At 38.7% G+C, this 13,329-nt stretch overlaps 1 protein-coding gene across 7 annotated transcripts in view; it reads right to left on the bottom strand.

The window, feature by feature from the left end:
* The window catches only part of LOC136858684 (ATP-binding cassette sub-family C member 5), a 299,980-nt gene that overhangs the window by 117,177 nt on the left and 169,474 nt on the right, over nt 1-13,329 (bottom strand). For all 7 annotated transcript variants that reach the window (XM_067138409.2, XM_068225666.1, XM_067138411.2 and 4 more), the window contains one exon: nt 12,732-12,858. In XM_067138409.2, coding sequence (XP_066994510.2) covers nt 12,732-12,858 — 127 coding nt within the window. The remainder of the gene's footprint in view (nt 1-12,731; nt 12,859-13,329) is intronic.

Raw genomic sequence — 13,329 nt, 5'->3', positions numbered from 1 at the left:
TCTTTAACATTTTAAAATAAATTTAATAAGTTCTATTCTTTTATATCTTAGATTCAAAATTAAATTTGCACAAATCCTGATGTTATACGGTTAAAAAAAGCTCAAAAGAAAAGCAGGAAAATTTTGGAATAAAATATGGAATTGACTTCAATACTGCTTTCAGAGCAATGATGTTTTAGTTAGTGTTATATCAAGTGATCTTATATAGGAATTTTGTAAGTTTTCTTCCCTTCTGAAAGATACTAGGGTATGTATTATCGCAGACTTATCTTTCTTTTATGGTTTGAGTGTAAGTTATAAAACAGATAACATTTTAGTTCACATGTCATTGATAATTTTAAATCATTTCAGTTCTAGTTGTAAGAAATGGAACATTTAGCATTAAATAAAATAAATAAATAACATATTTACAAGACGAATCGCTGCCGAAAAATACCCACACCCTAATTTTAGGAAAGACCATTTTGAAAAAAAATAAAAGGAATGAACTAAAATTCCTTCCATTGAAAGAGTAACACAAGCATAAACAAACATTTCATATCAATCCTCCAGTTCCATGTGGTATTTACGTAAATATTAACATGACGGATATAGCTACTTTGCTTGAACATATTTGAGATGATAAAAACACATTATCACTGCTATATAATATATTTGCTATGAAAATTAGCAAGTAGGCCTTCTTACGTGACAGATATTTCATTAATCTGAACTTGCAATAGGCTCGATTCACTGTAGATCGGAAAATTCGTTCTCTCTTGCATCACTAGAATCCTCTCCTAAATTACAAATTAGTTACACTCCATGTCTAAAACACTTCTCACACACGATCTCTTTTTTACTTGGATAGTAACACGACCAGTGGTGGATAATTCTTTCCGTGCAATGTAAACACACACACACCTGCAAACTCGTTTGTTAGCTTCGCGATACAGTAAAAACTCGTTAATTCAAAGTCGTAGGTACGAAAAAATGTGACTTCGAATTATATGATTGCAAATTAGCCGCCAATTTGTAATTCAGAAATGCCAACCCTTGCCGCATCACAAAATATTCTAAGACCCGTTACTGCAAGCAATTAACATTTATTTATTCACATTTATTTATTTCAAATGCCATGGAAAAAGCTACTTCAGAAATGTATCCAAAAAGGTGCATTTACGGTATTCAAATAATGCAACTGAATAACTCGCTAGCAAACATAACCTGACGCAATGAAAGGAAAATATAATTCAAAGACGAGGAGAAATCTATTTTGGCTTCCCTGTGCAAATGCTTTATTCAATGGATTACTGTATTGTATGCATTTTAGATGCCTTGTACTTGCACGGAAAGTAGTTGATGCCCTTAAAACATCGTGGCTTATCGAACATTCCTATGACGAGGGAAGAAAGTAGAAAGTCTTTCAGAAATCTCAAACCTTGCTACGTCAGAAAGTATTCTAAGACCCATTAATGCATGCAATAACCTTGATTCATAGTTTAAACCTTTCAAATACCATGCGAAAAGACTAGGCCTATTTCCGAAATGTATCCAACAAGGTGAATTTACATTATTCAAATAAATCACTTGGATAAATCACTGGCAAACATAATCTCATGCAACAAAAGAAAAAAAACAATATTCAAAGACGTGGACAAATTATGCTGGCTCTCCTGTGCAAGTGCCTTATTTTTTGTTTACTGTAATATTTGCATTTTTTAGATGATATGTACCTGCATGGAAACATCGTGGCTTATTGAACTTTCCTATGGTGAGGGAGGAAGACTGTCGCTTCCATCTGCCTTGCAACACAGTACAGTGACCCCATCTCCTTTAAAACCGTAACTACGTTGATCTCGGCATTTAAAAAATGCAGTTTCATCAGCATTGACAATATTGTTCGGTGCGTACGAATTGACTATAATTATGAGCCACGCTTTTTCGGCAACTGTCGGCATCGCCAATGTACGCAGATTCAGCTTTCCGCATGCTGCCTGCTACGTGATGTTGTGGCATTACTTAAAACACTGAACGCTAAAAGAATTATGATTTCACACAAACTTAGCAACTATGAAACACATTGTGGACACACCAAAGTGAGTGAAAGTTCAAAAAGCTACCTCTGCACATTCCGGACGACACGTGCTATCATGATGCTAAGAAAATTCAAATTTAAAATACTCTGTAAAATACTACTTTTTAAAAATATAAAGGCAGTCTTATTCCATCTCCGGTTACACAAAGCATAACTGTGCATCCAACATATAAAACTATGTGAACCAGGAGCGTGTTGCCAACCATGACGCAAATAAAACCCACACCCCACTTTCGTGCCACAATTATTTTTTTTTTTTTAAATGCAGGGATTATTTGTGTAAATTCGGTCGGTCAGTCAGTCACCACTGATATGCATTTAGAGCAGTTGCCCAGACAGCATATCCCCTATCAGTTGTTTACCTAGTCTTATGTTAAATATTTTCAATTAACATATTTACGAGAATAATCCCCGCATATTTTAAAAAAAATTTGAGGCACAAAATTGGGGCGTGGGTTTTATTTGCGTCATGGTTAGCAACACTCTCCTGGTTCATGTAGTTTTGGATGTTGGGTGCACAGTTATGCTTTGTGTAACCGCATATGGAAGAAAACTGCACCCATGTGACATATTTAAACATACAACAATTCAAACTTTTACTTCAAAACTGCCTTTACATTTTTAAAAAGTAGTATTTTACGGAGTAATTTAAATCTGAATTTTCTCGGTGCCACGATAGAATGTGTCTTTCGGAACGTTCAGGGGTAGTTTTCTTAACTTTCATTCGCTTCGGTGTGTCTACAATGCGTTTCATAGCTGCTAAGTTTGAGTGAAATCTTAATTCTTTTGTATTCAGCATTTTAAGGAACACCACAACATCACGTAGCAGGCAGAATGCGGATAAGCAGAATTTGCGTACACTGGCAATCCGACAGTTGCCAAAAAAGCATGGCTCATAATTGTAGTCAATTCATACGCACCGAACAATATTGTCAATGCTGATGAATCTGCATTTTTTTAATGCCGAGATCAACGGACTTATAGGTTTAAAGGAGACGGGGTCACTGTACTGTGTTGCAATGCAGACGGAAGCGAAAGACTTCCTCCCCTCGCCATAGGAAAGCTGAATTAGCCACGATGTTTCCGTGCAAGTACATGGCATCTTAAAATTGCAAACATTAAAGTAATCCAAAAAATAAGGCACTTGCACAGGAGAGCCAGCATAATTTGTCCACGTTTTTGAATATTGTTTTTCTCCTTTCGTTGCATGAGGTTATGTTTGCCATTTTCCCGTGGTATTTGAAAGGTTTAAACTATGAATCAAGGTTATTGCAAGCAATAATGGTTCTTAGAATACTTTTCTAAATTATGAGAGAAATGCCATTGCAGGAAATCGTACAAGGATAGAGTCACAGTCTTGAGTTGCAATGCAGACGTAAGCAAGAGACTTCCTACTCTCGCCATACGAATGTTCGATAAGCCACGATGTTTTAAGGGCATAGAGTACTTTCCGTGCAAGTACAAGGCATCTAAAATGCATACGATCGTCACCATAAAACCTATCTGTGTCAATGCGACGTAAAGCAACTAGCGAAAACAAAGAAAAATGCACACAGTACAATAATCCATTGAATAAAGCACTTGCACAGGGGAGCCAGCATAGATTTCTCCTCGTCTTTGAATCATATTTTTCTTTCATTGCGTCAGGTTATGTTTGCTAGCGAGTTGTTGTTGTTTGTCATCAGTCCATAGACTTGTTTGATGCAGCCCTCCATGCCAACCTATCCTGTGCTAACCTTTTCATTTCTACGTAAATATTGCATCCTACATCTGCTCTAATCTGCTTGTCATATTCATACCTTGATCTACCCCTACCGTTCTTACCACCTACACTTCCTTCAAAAACCAACTGAACAAGTCCTGGGTTTCTTAAGATGTGTCCTATCATTCTATCTCTTCTCGTCAAATTTAGCCAAATCGATCTCCTCTCACCAATTCGATTCAGTATCTCTTCAGTCGTGATTCGATCTATCCATCTCACCTTCAGCATTCTTCTGTAACACCACATTTCAAAAGCTTCTATTCTCTTTCTTTCTGAGCTAGTTATCGTCCATGTTTCACTTCCATACAATGCCACGCTCCACACGAAAGTCTTCAAAAACATCTTTCTAATTCTGATATCAATGTCTGAAGTGAGCAAATTTCTTTTCTTAAGAAAGCTCTTCCTTGCTTGTGCTAGTCTGCATTTTATGTCCTCCTTACTTCTGCCATCGTTAGTTATTTTACTACCCAAGTAACAATATTCATCTACTTCCTTTAAGACTTCATTTCCTAATCTAATATTTCCTCCATCACCTGCCTTCGTTCGACTGCACTCCATTACTTTTGTTTTGGACTTATTTATTTTCATCATGTACTCCTTACCCAAGACTTCATCCATACCATTCAGCAACTTCTCGAGATCTTCTGCAGTCTCAGATAAAATAACAATATCATCGGCAAATCTCAAGGTTTTGATTTCCTCTCCTTGGACTGTGATTCCCTTTCCAAATTTCTCTTTGATTTCCTTTACTGCCAGTTCTATGTAAACATTGAAAAGGAGAGGGGACAAACTGCAGCCTTGCCTCACTCCTTTCTGTATTGCTGCTTCTTTTTCAAAGCCCTTGATTCTTATCACTGCAGAATGATTTTTATACAGATTGTAGATAAATCTTAGTTCTCGGTATCTGATCCCTATTATCTTCAGAATCATAAATAGCTTGGTCCAATCAACATTATCGAATGCCTTTTCTAGATCTACGAATGCCATGTGGGCTCGTCCTTCTTGATTCGATCCTCTAAGATGAGACTTAAAGTCAGGATTGCTTCATGTGTTCCTACATTTCTTCTGAAGCCAAATTGATCTTCTCCCAACACAGTTTCAAATTGTTTTTCCATTCTTTTGTAAATAATACGTGTTAAAATTTTGTAGGCATGAGATACTAAACTAATGGTGTGGTAGTTTTCACACCTGTCAGCACCGGCTTTCTTGGGAATAGGTATAACAACATTCTTCCAAAAATCGGATGGGACTTCTCCTGTCTCATACATCTTGCACACTAAATGAAATAACCTTGCCATGCTGGTTTCTCCTAAGGCAGTCAGTAATTCAGAGGGAATGTCATCAATTCCAGGTGCCTTGTTCCCATTGAGGTCACTCACAGCTCTGTCAAACTCTGACCTCAAAATTGGGTCTCCCATTTCATCAGCATCAACAGCCTCTTCATGTTCCAGAACCAAATTATCTACATCTTTACCTTGATTCAACTGTTGGATATGCTCCTGCCATCTTTCTGCTTTGTCTTCTTTCCCTAGAAGTGGCTTTCCATCTGAGCTCTTAATATTCATACACCTAGATTTCCTTTCTCCAAAGGTTTCCTTGATTTTCCTGTATGCAGGCATCTACCTTTCCCAGGACCATACAGCCTTCGACATCCTTGCACTTAATGTAGGATGCTAAAAGGTTAGTTTTTTCCACCTATTCAATACATATAAATTTTATAAATTAGGAATTTATTATTGATTGATTGATTGATTTATTGTCAAGTGGAATCAATAATAAATTCCTAATTTATAAAATTTATATGTATTGAATAGGTGGGAAAAACTAACCTTTTAGCATCCTACATTCAGTATCTTCAATACGGATAGCAATGATTTTTATCACTTGCAATCCTTGCACTTCTCCTTCAGCCATTCTTCCTTAGCTACCTTGCACTTCTATCCACTTGATTCTTTAATCGCCTGTATTCTTTTCTGCCCTCTTCATTTCTAGCATTCTTGTATTTTTGTCGTTCATCAATCAGGTCTAGTATCTCCTGAGTTATCCACTGATTCTTAGTTGATCTTTTCTTCCTTCCTAACATTTCTTCAGCAGCCCTACTGACTTCATTTTTCATGACTCTCCACTCTTCCTCTATAGTGTTTCCTTCAGCCTTTTCATTTAGTCCTTGTGCAACATGTTCCTTGAAACAATCCCTCACTCTCTTTTCTTTCAACTTGTCTAGATCCCATCCTTTCTTCAATTTCTTCAACTTCAGATGGCATTTCATGACCAACAAGTTGTGGTCAGAGTCCACGTCTGTTCCTGGGAAAGTTTTGCAATCCAACACCTGGTTTCTGAATCTCTGCCTAATCATAATGAAGTCTATTTGATACCTTCCAGTGTCTCCAGGTCTTGTCCACGTATACAGCCATCGTTTGTGGTGTTTGAACCAAGTATTGGCAAGGACTAAATTATGATCAGTGCAGAATTCAACCAGCCGACTTCCTCTTTCGTTCCTTTGTCCCAATCCAAATTCTCCTACTGTACTACCTTCTCTTCCTTGGTCTACCACTGCATTCCAGTCTCCCATCATAATTAGATTCTCGTCACCTTTTACATATTGTATTAAATCTTCTATCTCCTCATATCTTCTTTCGATTTCTTCATCATCCGCTGAACTAGTAGGCATATAGACCTGCACTATTGTGGTGGGCATTGGTTTGGTGTCTATCTTGACGACAATAATTCTTTCACTATGCTGGTCGTAGTCGCTTACCCGCTGCCCTACTTGCTTATTCATTATTAAACGAACTCCTGCATTTCCCCTGTTTGATGTTGTGTTGATAATTCGGTAGTCGCCTGACCAAAAATCTTGTTTTTCTTGCCAACGTACTTCACTCATACCAACTACATCTTTAGCCTATCCACCTTCCTTTTCAGATTCTCTAACCTACCACAACGATTCAAACTTCTAACATTCCACGCTCCGACTCGCAGAATGTCAGTATCCATCTTCCTGATGATCACCCACTCTCGTGTAGTCCCCACCCGGAGATCTGAATTGGGGAGTAGTATACCTCCGGAATATTTTACCCGGGAGGAAGCCATCGTCAGTACAGCATTCATACAGAGAGAGCTGCATGTCCTCGGGAGTTAGTTACGGCTGTAGTTTCCCGTTGCTTTCAGCCGTGTAGCAGTATCGACACAGCTAAGCCATGTTGAGTATTATTACAAGGCCGTATCAGTCAATCATCTAGACTGCCGCCCTTGCAACTAACGAAAGGCTGCTACCCCCCTTTTGATGAACCATTCGTTAGTCTGGTCTCTCAACAGATACCCATCCGATATGGTTGCACCTGCGGCTCGGCTATCTGCATCATTGGGACACGCAAGCCTCCCCACCACGGCAAGGTCACATGGTTCGCAGAGGAGGGCTAGCGAGTTATCCAATTACATTATTTGAATACTGTAAATGCGCCTTGTTGGATACATTTCGGAAGTAGCTTTTTCCATGGCATTTGAAAGGTTTAAACTATAAATGAATGTTAACTGCTTGCAGTAACGGGTCTTAGAATATTTTTTGACGCGACAAGGATTGGCATTTCTGAATTACAAGTTGGCGGCTAATTCGCAAACATGTAATTCAAAGTCACATTTTTGCGTCCCTACAACTTTGAATTAACGAGGTTTTACTGTATCGCGAGTTGGCAGGTGTGTGTGTGTGTTTCAAGTGTTTACATTGCACGGAAAGAATTATCCACCACTGTTCATGTTACTATCGAAGTAAAAAGAGACCACGTGTGAGAAGTGTTTTAGACGTGTATTGTAATTTGTAAGTAATTTAGGAGAGGATTCTAGTGATGCAAGAGACAAAGAATCTTTCGATCTACAGTATCCGAGCCTATTGCAAGTTCAGATTAATTAAATATCTGTCACGTTAGAATGCCTACCTGCTCATTTTCACAGCAAATATATTTTATAGCAGTGTAAATGCATTTCTATTATCTCAAATATGTTCAAGCAAAGTAGCTATAACCGTCATGTTAATATTTGTGTAAATACCACATGGAACTCTAGGAGTGATATGAAATGTTTGTTTATGCCTACGTTATTCTTTCGATGGAAGGAATTTTAGTTCATTCTTTTTTTTTTTTCAAAATAGTCCTTTCTAACATCAGGGTGCGGGGATTATTCTGCGACAGAGATTACTAGGGTAAATATGTTAATTTCCAAGAAATTTTAAATTTATTGAACATCTCCCTTAGTAAATTATTCCAATCCCTAACTCATCTTCTTATAAACAAAGATTTGCACCTACTTATCCTCTTGAATTCCAACTTTTATCTTCTTATTGAGATTTTCCCTACTTTTAAGAACACCACTTAACTTTATTAGTCTATTGATATCATTCCATGCCATCTCTCCACTGACAGCAAAGAACAAACCGCTCAGTCGAGCAGCTTGCCTCCTTTCTCCCAAGTCTTCCCACCCCAAGTTTGCAACATTTATGTAACACTACTCTTTTGGAAATTCTAAATTCCCATAGAGGGAATTAGATATTTTTCCACCAATAAAGCATATCAAAAATCAGATAAAAAATTAGATGTATGGCTTTTCAGGCGTTTGCTCTATTAACCAGCATTTCGTCTTAGGTCTGACACTAGACTCGTCAGACTGTGCCTCATATATAGGCTTCTGATAAGTTCACACCCCAGCATTGGTGGGTAGGGTCTGACACATCCCACTCTGACAAGTCTAGTGTCAGACCCAAGACAAAATGCTGGTTAATAGAGCAAACGCCTGAAAAGCCATACATCTAATTTTTGATCACACTACTCTTTTGTCGGAAATCAACTAAGAACAAATCATGCTACTTTTCTTTGGATTTTTTCCAATTCTCAAATCAAGTAATCCTGGTGAGGGTCCCATACACTGGAACCATAGTCTAACAATTGTCTTACCAGTGACTTATAATCCCTCTCCTTAACATCCATACTACAGCCCAGAAATACTCTCAAAAGCATCTGAAGAAATCCGTAACCTTTACTTACTTTTTTTTTTTTGCTAGTTGCTTTACGTCGCACCGACACAGATAGGTCTTATGGCGACGATGGGACAGGGAAGGGCTAGGAGTGGGAAGGAAGCGGCCGTGGCCTTAATTAAGGTACAGCCCCAGCATTTGCCTGGTGTGAAAATGGGAAACCACGGAAAACCATTTTCAGGGCTGCCGACAGTGGGATTCGAACCTACTATCTCCCGAATACTGGATACTGGCCGCACTTAAGCGACTGCAGCTATCGAGCTCGGTGCCTTTACTTACAATGCCATTATTTGATTACCCCATTAAAGACCTTTCCTTATATTAACACCTAGGTACTTACAGGGAAAAAAGAAACCTGGGCTGACCCAATACATCATACAAAAAACGAAAACTTTAAAAAACCGTAACAGAGGTTAATTCATGAAATATTGGGAAAGTTGGGTGCTTTCAAGCAGGTTTTAAAGAAACAAATCCAGTTAATATACATACATACATACATACATACATACATACATACATACATACATACATATATTATCATTATAGACTGTTATGCCTTTCAGCGTTCAGTCTGCAAGCCTCTGAGAATTTACTAAACGTCGCCACAATCCTCGATTTGCAACTATACCTCTTATCTTTAAATCGTTGGAAACCGAGTCTAACCATCGTCGTCTTGGTCTCCCTCTACTTCTCTTACCCCCCATAACAGAGTCCATTATTCTCCTAGGTAACCTATCCTCCTCCATTCGTCTCACACGACCACACCACCGAAGCCGGTTTATGCGTACAGCTTCATCCATCGAGTTCATTCCTAAATTAGCCTTTATATCCTCATTCTGAATACCATCCTGCCATTGCTCCCACCTGTTTGTACCAGCAATCATTCTTGCTACTTTCATGTCTGTTATTTCTAACTAATGAATAAGATATCCTGAGTCCACCCAGCTTTCGCTCCCGTAAAGCAAAGTTGGTCTGAAAACAGACCGATGTAAAGATAGTTTCGTCTGGGAGCTGACTTCCTTCTTACAGAATACTGCTGATCGCAACTGTGAGCTCACTGCATTAGCTTTACTACACCTTGATGCAATCTCACTTACTATATTACCATCCTGGGAGAACACACAACCTAAATACTTGAAATTATCGACCTGTTCTAGCTTTGTATCACCAATCTATACAATTCTGTTGAATTTCTTACCTACTGACATCAATTTAGTCTTCGAGAGGCTAATTTTCATACCATACTCATTGCACCTATTTTCAAGTTCCAAGATATTACACTGCAGGCTTTCGGCACAGTCTGCCATTAAGACCAAGTCATCAGCATAGGCCAAACTGCTTACTACATTTCCACATAAACTGAATCCCTCCCTGCCATTTTATACCTTTCAGCAGATGATCCATGTAAACTACGAACAGCAAAGGTGAAAGATTGCAGCCTTGTCTAACCCCTGTAAGTACCCTGAACCAAGAACTCATTCTACCATCAATTCTCACTGAAGCCCAATTGTCAACATAAATGCCTTTGATTGATTTTAATAATCTACCTTTAATTCCATAGTCCCTCAGTATGGCGAACATCTTTTCCCTCGGTACCCTGTCATATGCTTTCTGTAGATCTACGAAACGTAAACACAACTGCCTATTCCTCTCGTAGCATTTTTCAATTACCTGGTGCATACTGAAAATCTGATCCTGACAGCCTCTCTGTGGTCTGAAACCACACTGGTTTATCATCCAACTTCCTCTCAACGACTGATCGCACCCTCCCTTCCAAGATGCCAGTGAATACCTTGCCTGGTATACTAATCAATGAGATACCTCGATAGTTGTTGCAATCCTTCCTGTTCCCTTGCTTATAGATAGGTGCAATTACTTGCTTTTGTCCAATCTGAAGGTACCTTATCAACACTCCATGCTAATTTTACTATTCTATGAAGCCATTTCATCCCTGCCTTCCCACTATACTTCACCATTTCAGGTCTAATTTCATCTATTTCTGCTGCCTTATGACAATGGAGTTTATTTACTATCCTTTCCACTTCCTCAAGCATAATTTCACCAACATCATTTTCCTCCTCCCCATGAGCTTGGCTGTTTGCAACACCACCATGATGATTTTCTTTTACATTGAGAAGATGTTCAAAATATTCCCTCCACCTCTCCAGTGATTCCCTGGGATCTATTATGAGTTCACCTGAGTTACTCAAAACACTGATCATTTCCTTTTTCCCTCCCTTCCTAAGATTCTTTATTACTGTCCAGAAAGGTTTTCCTGCTGCTTGACCTAGCCTTTCCAGGTTATTACCAAAATCTTCCCATGCCTTCGTTATTGGATTCAACAACTATTTGTTTCGCTCTGTTTCTTTCATCTACATACAAATCCCTGTCTGCCTTTGCCCTTGTTTGGAGCCATTTCTGATAAGCCTTCTTTTTATGTTTACAGGCTGCTCTCACTTCATCATTCCACCAAGATGTTCGCCTTTTCCCATCTTTACACACAGTTGTTCCTAGGCATTCCCTTGCTGTTTCTATTACAGCATCCCTGTATGCCACCCATTCACTTTCTATATTCTGAACCTGCTTACTGTCTACTGTTTGAAACTTCTCACTAATCATATTCATGTACTTCTGTCTAATTTCCTCGTCCTGGAGACATTCTACCCTTATTCGTTTGCAGACAGATTTCACTTTCTCTACCCTAGGCCTAGAGATACTTAGTTCACTACAGATCAGATAGTGGCCTGTATCATCGAAAAATCCGCGAAAAACTCGTACATTCCTAACAGATTTCCTGAATTCAAAGCCTGTTAAGATATAGTCTATTATGGATCTGGTACCCCTAGCCTCCCATGTGTAGCGGTGAATAGCCTTATGCTTGAAGAATGTATTCGTAACAGCTAAACCCATACTAGCACAGAAGTCCAGCAAACGCTTCCCATTCCCATTAGCTTCCATATCTTCCCCACATTTACCAATCACCCTTTCATATCCTTCAGTTCTATTCCCAACTCTCGCATTGACATCGCCCATTAGCACTATTCTATCCTTGCTGTTGACCCTGACCACGATGTCACTCAATGCTTCATAAAACTTGTCAACTTCATCCTCATCTACACCCTCACATGGTGAATACACGGACACAATTCTTGTCCTAATTCCTCCCACTGACAAATCTACCCACATCATTCGCTCATTTACGTGCCTAACAGAAACTATGTTGCGTGCAATGGTATTCCTGATAAAGAGTCCTACCTCAGACTCTGCCCTTCCCTTTCTAACACCCGTCAAGTACACTTTATAATCTCCTATCTCTTTCTCATTATCTCCCCTTACCCGAATATCACTTACTCCTAGCACATCCAGATGCATCCTCTTTGCTAACTCAGTCAGTTCTACCTTCTTTCTTCCATAAGCCCCATTAATATTGATAGCTCCCCATCGAATTCCATTTCGTTCGCCAAGTTGTTTCCAAGGAGTCCCTCGCCTGTCAAATGGGAGTGGGACTCCATTAATCCCATAGGTCCGAAGCTTGTTTAAAGTGCTCTGAGTTTGGTAAATTCATGAAGCAGGATGCTGCCCTACTTGCACATAGTCCAAGTGAGGATCTCTCCTCTAACGGGTTATGAACCACCGGTGAATTGTATAGTCCTAGCCGCCTGAGCACAAGGAGGACCACGACTCAGAATATGTCCGAGATGCCCACTCCCATTCCATAGCAACTGGTATCCCGACTCTCAGGACCACTTACTAGGCCACTCAGCCGCTGCCCATGGTTCACGAACTAGGACGTGTCTAGAGTAACCCACAAACATGAACCATATCCAGTTAATAGTGTTAAAAAAATAAAAAAGAAGATAAATTCTCACCTGCACTTGATGAGTAACAAGAACAACAGTCTTATCTCTTAAGGCTGATAGAATGCACTTCTCAAAGATATGATTCCCAACATTGGCGTCTACAGCACTTAGAGGATCGTCCAAGAAGTAAATATCCCTAACAGAAATAAAATGAATATATGAGAGCAAGTTTTAAGGAAATCAATTCATTTTCAAATACTGAAAATGGAAAAGGAAAAAAAAAAACATGTGAACTAGCTTAACAGGATTATACATTGACAGTATACATCACTCTAAAACTATGTGGAGTGTAAAGTAAACATGATAAACTACAACAATGGAGGAGTCTTTCTCACCCAACGAATTGGACGTACATAATTATAATATTGTTTATAGGAGGAGTCCACCTTTTCAATACATTACATTAAATATTCAAAAATAATATATTATAAAATCTTTATAACATCCCATTACATGTTTTATATCCTAGTTAGGGACATATTCAGCTGATGAAGACAATTAGAAGACATCCTATAATTAAACTGAAATAACAAATAATGTAATTCAACCTATTCAATACAAGTAAATAAGAAATGTAGTGTTACATTCTTATTTAATTATAAGCGGA

This window comes from Anabrus simplex, chromosome 1 (genome assembly GCF_040414725.1).
Source record: "Anabrus simplex isolate iqAnaSimp1 chromosome 1, ASM4041472v1, whole genome shotgun sequence".
Lineage (NCBI taxonomy): Eukaryota > Metazoa > Arthropoda > Insecta > Orthoptera > Tettigoniidae > Anabrus > Anabrus simplex.
This window is presented reverse-complemented; position numbering and strand designations above follow the sequence as displayed.